Source organism: Pleurodeles waltl, chromosome 3_1 (assembly GCF_031143425.1).
Source record: "Pleurodeles waltl isolate 20211129_DDA chromosome 3_1, aPleWal1.hap1.20221129, whole genome shotgun sequence".
In the NCBI taxonomy this organism is placed as follows: domain Eukaryota; kingdom Metazoa; phylum Chordata; class Amphibia; order Caudata; family Salamandridae; genus Pleurodeles; species Pleurodeles waltl.
In genome coordinates this window covers 1,966,395,505-1,966,415,057 of record NC_090440.1, presented here as the reverse complement: position 1 = coordinate 1,966,415,057, position 19,553 = coordinate 1,966,395,505, and the positions used below count along the sequence as shown (strand labels likewise).

Here is a 19,553-nt window from a genome sequence, read left to right as displayed (position 1 = left end):
CAGCCCCTGTTGGCTCAAGCTGTAGGCTTGGAGCACTCCTTAACCACTCCCTTGCTTTTCAGCAGACTGGAATTATGTAATGCTTTTGGCAAATCGAAGGATCCTCTCCAGGCTGTAGTTTGAAGAGTACATACATTGCACATGCTAAGGACTTCCAGTTTCTGCAGCCACACCTTGGTAGATAGAATGAAGGAGAGGGCAGAGATGGCTGAATAGATACCTTTTCTACTATTTATCTACCAGAAGGTCAAGGTAAATGATGGTGCTGGGACCTACCACCTTGGTGGCAGTGTGGGCAGATGCTTTCATAATAGGTGGCCCACAAGGAAATTAGCATGCAATACAAAAGGAAACTCAGAAGGAAAGAGTCTTCCTCTTTGGATTTCTCGTCCTCTTCTTTTCCTAGAAGACAGCCCTGATGTATGCCACCTAAGGGTCTCGTATATCCCTGTGACTGTCAGAGGATGGGTTGAGGACACTTAGCTGAAGTAAGAGATTCGGGTTCATAAGCTCTATTCTTATCCTAGTTGTTTGGTCTCCTAGATACGATCCCTCCCATTACCCTGAGGCTCTTAGGCTATAAAAGAAAAGTGGGTATTTTCTTGATATTTCCGTACTAACCAACATGATATTGGTTTCCATTGCTGGCTCAATTTGCAGGCGTGCCAAATTAAAGGCTACCTTCTGATCTAACTCTGGTATGGTAGACTCAGTCCAGTCTGCCCATTACATGACCTGGCCAGTGTGACAATTGAGCAGAAAGGCTTTCATAAGAAATTACTACCTTAGACAGTTAGTGAAGACTGTTAAAAGGTTGCACAAACTGCCTACTTAGCGGGTCTTTGGTGAACATTGGCCATCTCTCTAAGAATGGTGTTGATTGAAGGGTTTGAATCCTCCAGTTGATGGTACTTTAGCTAGTTTGATATTTTTGCAGGATTTGTTTATACTAGATTTAGTAGCTTGAACACTTCTTCTCCTGATAGCTATAAAACGCTTCAGGGAGCCATCGGATGTAGTCATTAAAGGGCATACATTTGTATTCACCTCAACCCTTTGCGTACGTCGGATGCCTGGGAGCCATCCGATGCTGTGGTGCTCATGTGGCTCCCAACTGTCCTTCACACGAGGCAAGAAATCCCTTGGGTGCGGGCACCAGAGGTATTCTGTGCTGCAGAAAACTGCCTCTCGGGGTGGGGAGCAGCTTCTTCACCTCCCAATGCTGTTTTTTGTTTTTTAGGGAAATGACGATCAGTGCACACAGCTCGCTGATGTAATTTTCTCTGAAAACAAAAGTGAAATGAGCCAATCGGCTCATTTCATTTACTCTGCATCAGTTCTTGTAGGGCCGTCTCAGCCTTCGAGTACTGATCAAGATGGGAGAGGTATCATTAGAAAGAGGGGAATCTCCCCTTTTCAATGGTACCCCTTTCAAGTGGATCCCTGCTTGGAGGATGATCCCCAAGCAGGGATCCACTCCAGTATGTACCAGGGATGGGGATGGTCCCCTCTGGCAAGGGCTTTTGCTGCCCCAATAATTATTTTGGCACAATTCATTATTTTCTACCTCCCACCCCCCACACTCCTCTCAGTGGACAGAAAACCAGGGATTATTCTTTTTGTTTAGTAAAAGTTGGGGGCTGCCCAGAATGTGCACAGCAATGCCCCCACAACCCCAAAAATAATATGCACAATCTTTCTGCCCCCGGTCCAACCCTGGGAAGGCAGACAGCAACTAGACACTAGGGACTAAAACAAAAAAATGAATAAGAGTGGTGGGGGCTGCCCAACGCCATGGGCATGGTTATGCCTCCCACCCTAACTGAAGGGGTAACAGTCTACCCCCACGCACACCCTTGTGGACTAAAGCATCTCATCCCAATGGCAAGCAAGAGGACATTTTACTCTTGTGGGTTTTGATTTTACATATGGGCCAAGAGAGCTTGGCTAACTCTCAATATCGTCCCACTTGCAATGGTGAGTGGCTGCACTTTTTGGACTTTGGTAAGCTGCCACCTGGAAAAACCTACCAGACACTTCTGAAAACTAAATATCTGGGGGAGTCCAGGGTAGTGTGTTTCACATGCACCCCACACCATTTTCTTATCTACAATAGCTTGCAAACCTTTTCCTACATTTCTGTGATGGAAACTTCAGGAATCCGCAGGACTCCACAACATTCCTACCACGCATCATTGCCCCATCTGTACCAATAAAAATTATCTTTCTCTTGTGTGGGTGCCCAAAGCAGAGTCAACCTAAAAATGTATGAAAAATACTGCCCTTTTTGTCCTGTTTTGATTCCTCCTCAATTTCCACACATTTATGGTCCTTCCCTTTTACAGGCCTCTGGCCCACCTACACAAGTGAGGTATAATTTTTATCTTGAGACCGAGGGGAAAGACGGGTGGTAGGAAATTATGTGCTGGTGTGGTGATCCCACACAGAAATGTGAGGAAAATGTGATTTTAGTTTTTTTTAGCTACATTTGAGGTTTGCAGCGGATTCTGGGTAAGAAGACTTTGGGGGATCCACACAAGTCACACCTCCCTGGAGTCCCTCGGGTGTCTAGTTTTCGGAAATGTCTGGGTTTGGTTGGTTTCCCTAGATGGCTGCCAAGCCTGGGACCAAAAAAGCAAGTGCCCCCCCTTGCACAAACAGGTTGTTTTGTGATAGATCATTTCAATGTGTCCACAGTACGTTTTGGGCCCTTCCCTGTCATGGGCACTTGGCCCACCCACACAATTGAGACCTAGGGAAACGCTGGGTGGTAGGGCATTTGTGGCTCCCCTCAGATTCCAGAACTTTCTACCACAGATATATGAGGAAAATGTATTTTTTTAAAAGACACATTTTGACGTTTACAAGGGATTGTGGGTACCAGAACCTGGTGAGAGCCACACAAGTCACCCCATCCTGGATTCCTCTGGGTGTCTGTTTTTTAAAAGTGTCCAGGTTTGCTGGGTTTCCCTCGTTGCCAGGTGAGCTAGGGCCCAAACTTCACAGGTAGGCACATTGCAAAAAAAGGGTCAGTTTTGGGTGGAAAAATGTGCTGTGCCCACATTGCATTTTGGGATGTTTCGTGTCGCGGGCACTAGGCCTACCCACACAAGTGAAGTACCAAAGTACCAATTTTATCAGGAGACTTGGGGGGAATGTTGGGTGGAAGAACGTTTGTGGCTTCCCTCAGATTTCAGAACTTTCCATCAAAGACATGTGAGGAAAATGTGTTCTCTTTTTTTTTTTTTTAAGACAATTTTTGAGGTGTGCAAGGGATTCTGGGTAACAGAATGTGGTGAGAGCCACACAAGTCATCCCATCCTGGATTCCCCTTGATATCTTATCTTATAAAATGTACAGGTTTGCTAGGTTTCCCTGGTTGCCGGCTGAGCTAGAGCCCAAAATGCACAGCTAGGTACATTAAAAAAAAAAGAGTAAGTTTTGGATGGAAAAATGTGATGGTTCCACATTGAATTTTGGGACGTTTCATGTCACGGGCACTAGGCTTACCCACACAAGTGAAGTACCAATTTTATAGGAAGACCTGGGGGAATGTGGGTGGAAGGGAGCTTGTGGCTTTCCTCAGATTCCAGAACTTTCCATCAAAGACATGTGAGGAAAATGTGTTTTGTTAGGCAAATTATGAGGCTTGCAAGGTAACCTGGGTCACATAACATGGTAAAAGCCACATAAGTCACCCCATCCTGGATTCCCTGCGGTGTCTAGTTTCCAGCACAGACATGTGAAGAAAATATGTTTTTTTAGACACATTTTGAGGTTTGCAAGGGATTCTGGGTAGCAAACCTGGTGAGAGCGACACAAGTCACCCCATCCTGGATTCCCCTTGGTGTCTAGTTTTAAAAAGTGTACAGGTTTGCTATGTTTCCCTAGGTGCAAGATGAGATAGGACCCAAAATCCACAGCTAGGCACGTTGAAAAAAGGGTCCGTTTTGGATGGAAAAATGTGATGGATCCATGTTGCCTTTCGGGATTTTCATGTTGTGGGCACTAGGCCTACCCACACAAGTGAGGTGCCATTTTTATCTGGAGAGTTGGGGGAATGTTGGGTGGAAGGAAGTTTGTGGCTTCTCTCCTAGAACTTTTCATCACAGAAATGTGAGGAAAATGTGTCTTGTTAGGTAAACTTTGAGATTTGCAAGGGATCCTGGGTAACAGAATCTGGCGAGAGCCACACAAATCACCCCATCCTGGATTTCCTTAGGTGTCTAGTTTTCAAAAATGTACAGGTTTGCTACGTTTACCTAGTTGCTGGCTGAGCTAGAGTCCAAAATCCACAGCAAGGCACATTGCAAAAAAAAGGGTCAGTTTAGAGTGTTCTGTCCACGTTGTGTTTTGGGCCATTTCCTGTCCTGGGCACTAGGACTACCCACACATATGTGGTATCATTTTTATTGAGAGACTCGTGGGAACACAGAATAGTAGAACAAATGTTGTTACCAATTGTCTTTCTGTGCATTTGCGCCTTCTAAACGTAACACAGTGTGTAAAGAAGTCATTTTGAGAAATGCCCTCTGATACACATGCTAGTATGGGTACTCCCAAATTAAGAGATGTGCAAATAACCACTGCTTCTAAACTCTGTTTCTTGTGCCCATTTCGGAAATACATAGGTTTCTTAAATACCCTATTTTTCACTCTTTACCGAATTAATTGCTGTATAGCCGGTACACAATGGAAAACCATTGCAAGGTGCATCTCAGCTATTGGCTCTGGATAGCTTGGTTTCTTGGAGCACCAAGTGTAGTGTGTTTCTGATCTTGCATCTGCAGTAGCTCTTGGACTACAGGGACTACGGCTGTAGATGCGCTCTGAACTTGCTAAGTGAAGTCAGTGCTTTTGCTCACACAGCAGCACTCATCTACAGCAGTTGCAGCCTTCCTAGACCTGGTGCGGATGGGGTTCTTGAATACAGTGGTGGTGTCTGTACCGATCAGGTTCCCACCTCACTGGTGACAAAGTAGTTTACCTCTGATTATGGCAGTGTTAGCACCTGACTCTGTCACATGGCGAGCTGTCAATCATGAGTAATTCTTGGCAATTTCAAAAGTCTTGATGCATCATACAGCAATAACTGCTTAAGGAGACCCTTTTACGGGTTGCTTCTTGCTTCCCTTCCTTGTAGTCGCTCACTTTCTTTGGCAATTTCCCATGCTGGACGTCTCCTGAACATTGGCTCCCCCTTCAGGGCGAGGCACACTCCTTCCCTCTCTCAGCATGCACATAAGAGTCTAGGCACTGGACTGACCCTTGGGCCCTCCAGCAGAATGTGCAGACTTCTGGTGATGTCCCACCTCTGGGAGACAGGTCTGGTCACCAAAGTCCCTTGAGCAGTCTGGGGAGAATTCCCTTCCTTGGTCAAGAAGAACTTTGAAATGGAACAAAGTGGTGTTTTTTTTTCTCATGCTTTCCAGATAGGGGATGTAGATCCAATGTCTAAGATTTCAGAACCAGTTTGGTTTGATCTCTTTCAAATGACATTTTCTTTTTCATATGAAGTCTTATGTAAAGTGATAACTCTGACAACAGGTAGTGATGGTGCTGGTTCCGAAACATGTGCATAATGAAGAGCAAGATCTCTGTGCCTGGTTATAATCAGCCTTTCTAAAGCACTAACCAAGGACAGACAAAAGGGCAGGCCCTGTCTAAAAACTTCCTCAACTTGAACCACATAAACTGCAGTCCGCATCAGATAGCAGTGTTGTAATCAGCAGTTTGCTAACAAGAACCTTATTGAATTTTTAATGGTGGCTCTGTCTCAAATCCTCCTTGATGTCCGTGTGTGGATCTCTTTCCTCCAACCACAGAAATGCAGTTAATACACCTCCACTGCCTGGGAAAGCTGTAATCAATCCTCCTTCTTGAATCGTGCTAAACCATGGGCTATCCAGAATGGATCCTACTGGTCACAGGCCTCAGATTCACATGGCACAGATTCCAACCATCATACATGTATCACATACTCACTGTACAGATATGTACTCAGCAGTCACATTGAATGTCGGCACAAGGACCTGGGGTTCACACAACACCAGACCTTTACAAGAGAGGGCTTGGTAGACCACATTCTCTTTAACACAGAGAAGAAAAAGATCTGGTCCCACTGTAACTCATAAAAAAAAATAAAACTTGACACACCTCCCTCACCACTTTATATGGTGTATGCCCGCTTAAAGGCCCCTCTAGGTATGCCCCTCCTGGTTTTAGAACAGTATCTCAACCTTCCAGAGACAGTCCTAGGTCTCTGTGCACATTCTAGATTAGTGTTACGCCATTGTCAGCAAAAAGTTAAAATAACCAATTCACATGTCGGACCCTCTTGACAGGCATACACAGCCATTCATCGTGTAGTCAACATTTCCATCCGAACCTATGACAGACATACACAGCTATTCATCATGTATTGGACAATCACATCCCCAAAAATATGGATTACTTAATGCTTATCTTTATTACTAATTGTTATCTCCCTTGTCCCAATCCTGACACCCCGACTTCTTCCTGTGAGGTTTCTTTGGATACCCCGGGTTTAAATGTACTAGGAGCATTACATTATGAAGAGATGCTTTGTTGCTACTCCTTGTTGGAGGCATGATTAGGTAAAAAAAAAAAATCCCATTCTTTGACTTAATTTGCACTCTATCCTACCAGTAAAAGTTACTATTTGCCCAGTTGGACATCAAATATTAAGTAATATGGGTACAATTATTTTCTTTATATTTCACACCCTTAACAGAGCAAAATCAACACATTCCAAGCTACATTTCCAAGGACTAACAATCCCAACTGGCCCCAGAAAACACCCAAGTCCATATTTCCTTGAAACCTTGAAATTTGTACTCGCTGCAACGAATAGTCCTGAATGCAACATGCCTGTCCTTTAAGACAAAAAAACATGCACTCCTCTTTGAAATCAACACACACAAAAAAAGAGAAATTCCATGACTTTGTTCTGATGGATTTATGTAATATGTGCTACACTTTAAATCCAGTTAACCTTTGCCTGTAACACTGGCATTTTTTAAAGTCTGTATTTGCTTCCTGTCAGCTTCAGTCATCCATCCCTCTTTATCACCACCAGTCACCTAAAATTAAAATTCTTCTCATACGTTGGAATGGTTATGATTACTCACAGCAGAAATCTTACTCCTATTATAAATCTCTTGCAACTCTCATTTTGCACTTGCTGCAACCGCCATTTCCGTCACCATCCAACAATGCACCTGGAATTCTACCAGAATACTGAGGATTCAATAACAATAATAAGTATCTATCAAGGTATGTAGATGTGGAGTTAAGAATAGTAATCTCTGCTTGTCTATATATACTTACATTCACTATATTGTGGTAGTCAAAATGGTAGAACATGTTTTTTTCTCCTATATATTCTGACATGCAACCAGTGAACCCTCCTATTCTCCCCACTGTTTCCCCCCGCTTTGTTTTTGTTACAAAAAGCAATCCTTCCAGTGCTTCCATTTTGGTAATAAAGTTAATACTTCCAGAAATGTCTCGGATTCTGGTCACTTAGTTGGACCCTTTACAGCCTTTTGAAGTAATTTTGCTCCAACCCAGTTTACTGTCACAGCGCCACAGTTTTCACAGAATGTTTCTTATTGGCTGTAGTGCTAACTATAATGCTTCCAATATTTATATTATGTATGAAATAATAACCATAGTCTTAACCTCAGACAATTTGGTGTAATGATCGGTCATTGCTGTTAAACATTTTACTTACTTTCTTTACTACAAAATGTTATTTTATAACAGTTGGTATATGCTTGCAAGTACGTGCTAGGACTTGCACTGAAAGCTGCAATGAAGAGTTTTTTGACGATGACAGGTTCCACATATCTGTTTTCCGTTTTTTTGTAATATTCAAGAAGATAAAATCGACATGTGGAGTAATGATCTCTCTTCTATCATAACATTTTGTAAACCCTTCTGGCCTAGAAATTATTAATGTGATGCTTTGTTTTTAAAGGCACAGAATGCACTGCCAGTAGGTAAGGCTGATAAAACTTTCATCAACCAGTGACTTTTACTCCTCCTGTTTTTTGTTTTGTTTTGCAGTGTTGTTGGGCTCAGTTTTGATTTCTTGGCATTAAACTTGACGGGTTTCATAGCGTATAGTGTCTTCAACGTAGGAGTGTTTTGGGTGGCTTACATCAAGGTAGGAACAGTTGCGTCATTTTCTCCTACGTTTTTTTCTGACAAATTGACCCACTAATCTAGCTATATTTACTCTGTACAGGAGCAGTTTCTGCAAGTCTATCCTAATGGAGTAATCCCAGTGGATGCAAATGATGTCTTCTTCAGCCTCCATGCCGTGGTGCTGACACTGGTGGTCATCTTCCAGTGCTATATTTATGAGGTGGGCATTCTCCTATCAAGTATGTATCTTTATCTGTGTACTGTTGGGCTATTCTTGGAGAAACGGGTCCTTTACTTCTTGCAGTGTATTTTGACACCTCCGAACACCTTTGCATGACATGCAGGGAGAGTGCTTGCAGACAAGACATTTACAAGTAATCTGTAAACTCCACACTACAGGCTCCTGTAGATGTTAAAACATGTGGGACATCATAGAGGTCAACAAAGTCGTTTCTCCGTGCACTAAGAACAGTCATATGGAAAATACTGCCAACATCTGTGTACACGTTTTTTGTGGCACCCTAGAGACTTGTATGTTTTAATCGAGTGGCTTTTATATGAGAAGCTTCGGTAACAGTTTGCTTTTGTGCTTTCCTGTTGTTTGGGACCCACACCTTCGAGGGCATTGGCAGTATATAGCGGTTGAACAGGACCACTAGCAGTAGAGAGGTATACAGAACACACTGTGTGTTCGTATGAGGATATATGAGAAGGGAATCAATTCATGCTTAAGTGGACACTGTTCAGAAAAGGAAGCTTGTATTTGTATTTATGTGTGTACAGACGACCCTTGCACTAAATGGGATGTGGGGGAGAATGACAAAGAGTTTTGGGTAATTCGTTTCACTGTCCTTGCTTCTGTGCTGTGTGCATGGTTCTGTACATCCCTCTGTTCTGGATACAGCCCTGTGAGCCTTATGCAATTGATTGATGATAGTACATTAGATTATATAACATGAGGTGGTGTAATGAAAATTATGCCTAGTTTATGGTGAGTGTTTGTTGGTCAGTTCAGTAAGGAACTAATAAATTCATTAGACCTTTTAAGAAGAAATGGTGTTCTGTACAAGTCCGTAAACCCAAGAGCCTTTTCATGTAAAAATGGGATCTTCAAGGTATCCTTCTTGTTTGCAAAGGACATTTTGTATGTTTTAATTTGCCTTACATTTCACTGAACTTTGGGTGTGTTCTTTAGGAAAATCCCCACACTTCTAACGGCATTCTTGGGAGTCTGTGGGCATGTGCAAGGGTTTACTCATATTATATTTACATATTATACTGCTTTTTATTGAAATCTCTACTATTAAATTTACTTGTAATTGTGCTCAGTTGTTCCATACGTGGCTAATGTCTGTCCTTTTGCTTATGGACCATTCTCTCCGATTCTAACAAATGTTTCCATGTCCGCCTATGGACCATTTGCATACATTTAACCTTTTTATTTACTTGGGTTATTTCATTTAGTGTGTTGGTTTGTGGCCTTCCAGATACTTCAGAATATTCGAAAAAGATGTGTTAAACAGCATTTGCTTCAGTGTCACAAATGGGTAAATACCTATCCTGGGTATTACCAGTTCACAGGTGCTCCAGGCATTAAAGGTGGGAGTTGCTTTTCGGGTGCTTATTAGACAGACAGGTGAGGGAAGAGGTGAGCTTGCCCTGTTACGTCTAGTTAGCTGTCTAAATTACATTTCAAATGTATTGAATCAAAGGCTCTCCTAAATAGTCCAGTACACAGTCATTTTTAGAAATGTAGAGCTTTGGGGTCTGTTACCAGCGTTGGGTGTGAGGTGTTCTCTAGTTTCAGGCCTTGAATGTAGAGTGGTCGGCCTCCTTTTTGTTACTATTCAATTTTGGACAAAGCACATTAGACTTAACATATCACCAACAATCCACAGATAAGCCAAGAGTAGCATTCATCCTACCCATTCCTTCTCTTGCCAACCAGTCACTGCGGTACATTACACAGACCTGATTACAGCAAACTACACCTCGCTACACACTACACCAATGGATGGATCTGATGCCTCCCCACCACCACTATTCGGGTTGATGCACTCAATACCCCAAGCAGTGGCCGAGCCAATTAACCCAGACAACAGTTACAGGCTTTTGGCAAATCCCAGAGAGTGCCAAATACTTGTGACCACACAATTATTAAAATATACCTCTTGCAAAAACAGAACTAGACATACCTTACTAACGTTATAGTTCATTAATCCAACCTTACCCTGCGTCTTAATCCTTAAATCGGAGGAAGAAGATACAGGCCCTAGGTGGCTCTGCAAGGCCATTGTAAAGGCCACACTGGATAACTGCATGTAATATAACCTGACTGCAGGAGCTTTTGGTATTCTCTGAATTCTGGCTTCGCTGTACTTGTGGGCACTAGTTGTCCTACCTACCTTCGTCCTGTGCTTCAGTATACATTGTGCCTGATGCATAGCATAGTGGCTTTTATGATCGGCATTGCACGGCTGTCTGGTTCTGTACTCTCTGCCCCATTTATATGATTGTTTTAATTAGGCCAATTCAGATCACATTGTAATTAATCAGAAATCTTTCTGTGCAGAGAGTGAAATGTTTATATTCTTGCCTGTTTTGTTCATTAAGGCCACAAAAGTTAGGTCTGCATAAATTTTGGCATCCAGCAATGGTTCTTTCTATTTCCCGATTAACTTCAGTTAATTGGCCCATATTTATTTCAGCATTTTCCATAGCATAGTTAAATTTCCTTTTTACGCTAACCGCTTTCGTGCGTTCTACGGAGAGATTCGTAGTATTTGACAAAGCCACTATTTTCATTCGTGTGTTTATAGTACCGTGATTTCACTGACCTAGATCCTTTAGTACTACAGTTTTCAATCTCCGAGCAAGTTGTTTCCCATGATCATTTTCTGACTAGTGTTAGCTGCTGTCACAAAATCTTAAGTCCCGTCATTGAAGGGCATCCTTATCTGTGAATAACGCTTTTTGGCTTAGCAATATTTAGACAGGTGTCTGTGTTTTGAAACCGATTAGCATTAAATGTATTTGTAAAAATGACCTCTTCAAATGCACACTTATCATTCATCAAGACTCCAGAAGTTGGATTTCAGACACATTGTCTTTTTTTCTGCATAGGCCCTTTCCTGCATAGATCACTTCACACCCTGCTAGCAAAAGGAGCCCTTGCAGAACTGTTATGACCATATCAAAGTGATTAGAACAACCAACTAGTTTTTCGTGGTGCCATTTCCAATATCTTACACACTTAACGGAGCAGTGCAGAACCAAACGGTTGGTGTTATGCATTACCACATGTTGCAAGAAAGCCTGCAGAACCCTTGTCTAGAGCCATTTCCGCTACTGAAAAAACCTAGCCATTGCTTTTCGAGGAAAGTTCCAATTAAGAAAATGTGCATTGATTCTGAGTAGAGAACAGACACCCACATGGGTCAGGTCTCTCTTCAGAACTTGCTTAAATGTTAGTTTTGCTCACTTTACACAATTTATCATGCTTTGAGTTCTTTTGGCTTACACTACCTGTAGTACCTAATGTAGAGAGATTAGAAAGTTTGTTATGAATGATTGTCTTGGTAGAGTGGATTGCTTGGGCAGTGCCCTATGGCCTTTCTGTGTGGGGGTCCCCAGACACCCACTCCAGAAGTCTTACTAGGTCATGAAGCATCACTGAAGACACATGTCTCTGCAGTGGCAATCTGCAACTCCTGTATTAGGGTTTGACTACCGACCTTCTGGGGATTTTACAGCTGGTGCCCTATTTAACAGTCAGCACGGCCTGCAACCTTCAGAATTTCGATCACTTGAAGCACAGAGAGAACCTCACTGACTATCAGTTGAACAAAAAGTCAACTTGAAAGGCCTTTGCATCACTCTTAGACGTTTTATGGATGTAAAAGGTTTGAACTCTCTATTCTTCTAAAGCAGTGGTTCCCAACCTGTGGTCCGGGTACCCCTGGGGGTCCGCAAAGCCTTGTCAGGGGGTCCGCGAGAGCCTAGAAAATGAAAACATATTACCAAATATTGAAAAATTAGGTCCCGAGCTTCCAGTAATGACTCAGGCAGGATCCCCGGATTCCAGTGATGAGTCAGTGGGGGTCCCTGGGTTCCATTAATGTTAAAGTGGGGGTCCACAGAAATCGAAAGGTTGGGAACCACTGTTCTAAAGACATGTATTCCAGCCTGACCTCTGCACTCTGAAAGCCTCCACCTCCTCTGCATCTGTGCAGTAGGAGGACATATACATTTGCCCCAAACTCTTAAAAAATTGTCTATGACATAAAGAAATAGAGACCTCTGTGGTCTTTAGAAAGGCATTGAGAACTTTTATTGTGCTAATTTGTTGTCAGTTTGCTGTATTATGATTGTCCTTTCAGTCCTCTGCTGTTTTTTTCTTTTTTCTCTCAACATCTTGCATCTTTTGAGGCTCACATGCACTTTAAAAATAAAATAATAAGAAAGGTGATAAGTTCCTTGTGCTCCTAGTTTTCTTTCTGCGGTATATGAATTAATAAAAAAAAAATAGAATATTGCTCCATGTTGAGGGTCCCTAAACACTTAACTCAAAGAGAAATATCTACCTCCACAAATATTTTAGAGTAATGCCTGTTTGAAAAAAATCTTCTGGTCTTTTTAAGTATTTAGCGGTGCTTTAACTAGCGGTGAAACAAGTTCTGCATCACCCCAGAGCACTTGGATAGAGTTCAAAATAGTAGTAATGAAGCCTGTTGAAGAGTTTTTTTTGGCAGAATTTGGCATGTGTTTTCAGAGACAAATTAAAGCAGGCAAAGGGAAAACATATTCTTACAAAGTGCTGCATTTTATTTTCTTATGCATATCTATGTTTACATTCTTTCGATGGATACTTCTAGCAGCAGTCACTTTGTAAATAGTTCCCAGGTGTCAGACTGGATCCAGAAACTTTCAAAGTCGTTCTCCTGCACTCCACTACGTGGAATCTTGTGGCTCTGCATCAACATGATTCTTCTCCCATGCATGCTGATGTGAATTCCTTTTTTTTCACACCTTCAGGCGCAGATCCGGAGCTTCTACATGCTCTTTGACCAGACTATTTCAACCAATTTTTTCAATGTGCAGGGGGAATGTCACCCCCTAAAATGTCAGTATTTGAAAAGTTCAGGGACTTTAGAAAACAGGTGTTTGACGTACCCTCCCTAAGTCTGTTTGTGGTGGCTGGGTTGGACCACTTCAAGGCCTGGGGTGATTGTACTCATATGAGCATGAAGGCCATACAGGACCACAAGGCCAAACGCTACATCGCCAAGTAAAAGATGCCTCAGCGTGGCCAATCGAAGTCAAAAGGAAGGATCTGTTCCCACTCCTGAAGTCATCCCAGCAGCAGATCGTGGTTGTGTTTGAAATCTTTGGTAAGCAAAAGAAAAAAAAAGAAATCCAAGCAGGAAACAGCCCCTTCCAACCTCTCCCGAACTGTACAGAGGGTACAAAAGCATCACTGTGCCTCCTTGTCTTGCTCTGGATCTGCATCAGAGCCAAATCCGACACTGGTCCAGGTGCACCTTGAGCTCTACTCCATCGGTGATGTCGAAGTAGAAGCCTTCTGGGAGGCTAGGCTGATTATTTTTAGCACTTTACTGGCTCCCTTTCGGCCCCCAAGGATCTGCAGGGGCCTCCAGGTGGACTTCCACCAGTGGGTCCACCCTTGGAGCTGTATTGAGTTCAGCACCAACTCCGATGCCTGCTTCTGTTCCGGCATCATCACCTGCGCTGCTTCTGCTCATATCAACACTGATGCTGCCAACTCCGAATGAAAATGTACAGCCTATAGTGCTATCCGACACCGAGCTGAATCTACCATGCCCACAACGAAAGTCGTGCCAAGCTCTGAGCTGCGAGCAGCCACTTGTCAATCCCTATGATTCTGACACCTTGCCTCATGACAGGGCCCAGACCTCACACCATCTTTTTGGCATGGATTCAGATTACTTAGATACAAGGACGAATATGTTCCCTAATATGATGAGAACTGTTATGAAGAGCTTCAGGATGCCAGTAGACTTTACAGTTTACCTAATACTGGCCTTGTGCCTCACTCTCGACTTGCCACAGATGAAAGTGCCTCTTTTACTGTTGTGATGTGAAGGGCAGCTGAGGTGTTGGATTTATAGTTGCCAGCCTTGGAAGTGAAAACTAACACACGGATGGAAGTTTTGCAATCTTGCCAGGCTTCCACAGAGCCATTATTGCCTTTGAACAAGGGAATTACTGACACTCTTCTGGGCACCTGGGCTAAGCCCTGTTCAGAGCTGCTCATTAATATGCGGGATGCTTGCTGGCTTTGCCTTCCCACAGGCGATCCTGCCTTCTCAACACAGCACCCAACTCCAGAAAGTCTTGTGGTACAGGCTTCCACCAGCATGCCTTCCTTAGTATTCCACCTGATTGTGAATCTTAAAGAATAGCAGCATGTGGTAAGCATTTTTTTTTCCTTCATGAGCCTCGCTCTAAGATCAGCAAATGCCAGCTGATGGCACCCATCTCGGAAGTAGGAACTGTGTATTTGTCTTCTGCTACTTCTTTGTGTCGAATAAGGGTAAATGTCTTAATTTGGATCTTCGCCCTCTCATAGCCTTCTTGCCGAAGAACAAAGTCAAGATGCTCATGCTAACCCAGGTCCTTTCTGCCCTAGATTCTGGAGACTGGATGATAGCATTGGACTTACAGGATGCCTATTTTCAGATCCTCTTAGTGCAAGCCCATAGGCACTACCTGCATTTCATGGTGGGTCAGGAGAATTTCAGTTAGGAGTGCTCCCATTTGGCCACACCAGTACCGTTCGCACAGTTCACAAAAGGAAGATGGCAGTAGTCTCAGCACATCTGTGGAGTTTATGGGTCCAGTCTTTCCCTCCCCCCATGACTGATAGTTTAAGGTGGGCTCACCCCAGGCGGTGGTCAATCAACTCTAGACAAAGGCCCTATGGCCTCCTAACTATCAACGAACCGAACATACAACTAACTCTTTTATAGATGCTCCCTTTCATTCTGGATAATGTATCGTTTCATGTTGGTCTGCCGGAATGGAGAGTCTAGGACTTTTGGGCTACAATTCCAATGTGTCATCTCTAATACTGCTGGGACACTTAGCCTCCTGCATCCAGCTGGTGGCACAGGTTAGATGACACATGCGGTCTCTGCAGTGGGACCTCAAATCCCAGTGGGCACAACATCAAGGGACTAGGTCGGATTGTACCCATATTTAGGGGTAGACTGCAAAAGATCTGAAGTGTTGCCTACTGCACCATGACTGGGTCAGTGGTGTAGGGATCTCTGCTGTAGAGGGAGCTGCTGCTATAGCAGCTCACTTTACAGCACTGATGGTTTGCTGAGTGGGTGCCAGGTTTAAAGCAGCACACACTCACAGCCTTATTTGTTCAGAGAAAACAAACGTTCAAAGCTGGAGTTCGTTTTCTCTGACCAAGAAGTAAATGATCCTGAAATGCATGGAGTTTTTCCCCCAACATGGGACAAATATGCATTGTCCCTACCCTCGTCCACCATATCTGGCCTGGCAGACAAGGAAGGAAAAATGAGTGATGGACGTCCTGTTCTCAGCAAGATGTGGTGGCCCCTTGCTGGATTGACCACTAAGTCAAAATTCTGGACTGGCAGTGCCAGCAAGGCTCTAAATGACACCCATAGTCTTTGGTCTAAGATATGCTTGGGCCAGAATTCATCACTTGTGATTTCTTTACATTTGTTTTCAAATCAAGGCAATAAAGTTTTTAACACAACATTGGAGCTCATTTGCTGTTCTTGATAAAAGCGCTTCTTCATCCCTGCATAATATGTGAATCCTATTCTTCCCAACTGTCAGTATCCTGACAACTTCTGCAATTAACATAGGTGGCGCTCTGCTAAAGTTGACACATTTGTCCAAGCCACTCAATAGGGAATAGCATGTGGTGGTAAATTTAAATAAAGTGAATGTGCGGCTTTCAGTTCATGTGTAGGACTCTGAAGGTTTTGCACATTCACAAAGGAGCTAATGAATCCGTGGGGGATTCAGTTTGGGTGTTACTAGCCCGTGTTGTGGCCAACTAGCAGTCCTAGATGGGTTTTGTAAACGTGTGTTAGTGTCAACCTCATTAGTTTGTGATACAGTGTCATATAACTGTAGTGGTTTTATCTGGTGCTAAAATAATTAAAAATTGTCTCCAAGTTTGTTTAAACTTGACCAGATTAAAATCACAAGTGATTGACTCTGCATTAATATATTTAAATACGCTTGTTACATTTGTGTTAAAAGTAGGTACTATTAACTTTCCAAGTTTTACTGTCTTGTGATCCATCTCGAGAGATATTGAATCACAAATTGTGCCAGATATATTTGTATTAATATAGTTTGTGTGGTTAGAATGAGTTGCTGTCTCAAATGAACTGTCCACTCTCCATTTTGGCCTCGATTTGTCTTACGCTCCAAGAACAGACTGCTCATCCTGCACAAACTTCTAAATTTAAAACTGCCATGGCCTTCTTTGAGTAGGACGATAGAGAGTGGCTTTTGTTGTTTCTTGCTCTGCCCAACTAAAGAGGAGGAATATCCACCCTTGTTTTTTCCATTGTTCTTAGCTGCCAAAGCAACAATATTCACACCGCTGATGGTCATGTGATTATATGGCACCTGCCTTGAAGGACCAAGAAGGGTGGCCTGATCCATTCACCTTGGGTTCTTGACGGAAACGAATAGCCCCATCCATGGTCCGAGCCAAGACCACAGCGTTCCTCCAGTGCATGTGAACTGCAGTAGATATTTGTAGTTGTCCGCCCTGCCACTTGCCGGAATCAGAGGTGGCAGCAATTCCTGTCGACAGCAGGCAGAATTTCTTGTGGGTACGAGATTTCCTGTTTGGCAACAGTATTCTCCTCTGCGGTGACTTCCCCACCACTCGCTTCAGGTGTAGAGGGGACACAAGCCAACTCTCTAAGAGCAGACACAAAAAAAGCACATTTCAGGTGCTGCCAAGGCTAACTTTTGTAGTTGTCCATCCCAGCACTTTCTGGAATCAGAGGTATGAGTGATTCCCATACAGGACAGGCAAAGGGTATTCTGGGACTGAGAGCCCCTCTATGGCAGCAATCTTACTCACATCCCTGGAGTGGCTGCCTTAGCGAGTCAACCTGACTTTCACATGAGACATTACCTAGTGCACATGGTGGAAGAAGGTTTGCTCAGGTAGGTGCTACTCTGAGAGTTGGGCCTGGTGACAACCTAGTCCGTAATTGGGAGCTCATGGAAGATGGCCTATGCGACAGAACTCCACTCTGTTGGCACACCCTCTCTCTTGCATCAGCAGAATCTGGGGCTTACCAAGAGAAACATACCACACACACGTGCTTTTAAGAACAAAAGTAGTATTATATGAGTGTTTGCAGACCTCTAAATACGTTTAGTCAGTCGTTAGACTACGGCTCAAGTGTCCGTTTTAAGAAGAACCGTGCTTTTAAGTCTGCTTAGCATTACCAGGAGCAACACTTAAAATGTGTCTAGGTTTTTAGAGCAGTGCTATGTATGTGACTGACCCCCCCAAAAACAAAAACAAAAACGTCGCTTCAACAACCCCACAGATTACTTCAGTCTTACGTATGTCTAAATGTTTTCAGGAAATATTCTACTGCGCAACAGCCATAATCTGTTCCCTACTGATTGGCAGGCATAGTGTTACCCCAGTATTTTGAAGCGCTTTGGTCCAAGGAATAACATTCTGAAGGTGATAATTTGATTACACAGAACAATCATGGCTGCACAGTATTTCTGGTGGCAGAATTTATCGTCGTGCTATATTTCCCATGGTGTTTTTAACTATTACTCATTATCTCTTATAGTCATTATTTGTGCTGGAATTTGGTCTTGTGAGTCAGTGTTCGATGTAGGGAGTATTTTAGCAATTTTCATGTAGTACATCCAAGACTGCAGTTGGGCACACATTTTCCGAGGAGAGCACAAGGTGTTTTGGAGCTGCACTTGTGGTTCTGATGAAAGTGTGAAGCTTTGGATAGACTCATGGCGTTTCTACCAATCCTGTCTTTGGAAATAACCACTGAAAATCAAAAATAACCCGTGTCTCCCCAAATAAGAGGCTGAGGCAGGTGCCAACTGTTTACGTTGCAATTTACAAAAAAAACAACTCCCTACTTTGGAAGACCATACCCATTTCTACCATAGTACACCCCTAAATTTAGAAATATGTTTTTCAAATTGTACCATTGGACCGCATGTTTTTTCAAAAGGCCTTGGAATGTTGTTGCTCCTACACTCTCTTACCGAAGGGGCTCGGCGCACTAGTTCATACAGCAGCACGGCCCTTTCTCCAAACGAGCTATAACTGCAGTTAACTGGGCGTTTATTTAAAAATGGTTTTCTCAAGAAAATAGGGAATCTGTTTAAAAACTCTTAGGCCAGCAACTTATTATAGATCTGCTTCTTCTTCTTTCCGCAGCGTAAAATGTAAGCTGGCCATTTGTGTATTGTACAGAAAATATCTGGGAATGTTTACTAATGGGAAATGGTGACTTTATATTTTGAACCATTCTCTTTTACAGAGAGGAAGTCAGAAGGTTTCGAAAGTTGCGATTGGCCTCCTACTGTTGGCGTGGATCTTTGCCTTCTGCACACTGTTTGTGGCTGTCTCTGGGAGGATCACGTGGCTCCAATTTCTATTTTTCTTCTCTTACATTAAGCTGGGAATCACGCTGGTCAAATATTTTCCACAGGTAAAACCATGCGTTCCGAGCTTTAAAATCGTGGTTCTGTGTGACACCCCTATTTTGACTTTTAATTCAGTTTCCACACTCTGCTGTGGCAACCTATATTGGTGCTAGGTACTTTAGTCTGCGATATTTTGACAAACAACATTCTTGCTGTCAGTACATCCTTACCAAGCTGCATAGTACAGCAAACCACGCTTTTTGTGAAATAGGGCATCACGTTGTAGAGTGCCAGCATTACAAGTCATATTTTTTAGGTGGGCCTGTTCTTCCCAAATGCATTTATTTCCCTTCATGATGGCTACCTCTGTGTTGTCACCTTTATCTACAAGAAGGAACTGCTTTAGTTTTCTCCACTTGCAGGAGTGCACTTAGGTGTTTGACACCCCCTGTGCAAGGCATTGTCTCTCCTCCGTGGAGTCCTGTCGTGCGCTTGTTCATGGGCTAGGTAAATCACCACTTTTTATTCGTGTGGGAATCATTTATGGAACATATCTTACAAAGTTTGTTAGGTGAAAGGTAGGAACAAAATAACTATGCAGTTCATCCAGGCGGTATGTACCGTTTCTTTACTTAAGAAGTTAAAGCAGTGCTGTTAAAACATACACTTTTCCTTGTGAGATGTGGAATACA

General features: G+C 43.1%; 1 protein-coding gene across 1 annotated transcript in view; it reads left to right on the top strand.

Annotated features, from left to right (window-relative positions):
• The window catches only part of CTNS (cystinosin, lysosomal cystine transporter), a 133,240-nt gene that overhangs the window by 73,778 nt on the left and 39,909 nt on the right, over positions 1-19,553 (top strand). The window contains exons 7-9 of the mRNA XM_069226343.1: positions 8,092-8,191; positions 8,273-8,392; positions 18,756-18,926. Of these exons, the coding sequence (XP_069082444.1) occupies positions 8,092-8,191; positions 8,273-8,392; positions 18,756-18,926 (391 nt within the window). The remainder of the gene's footprint in view (positions 1-8,091; positions 8,192-8,272; positions 8,393-18,755; positions 18,927-19,553) is intronic.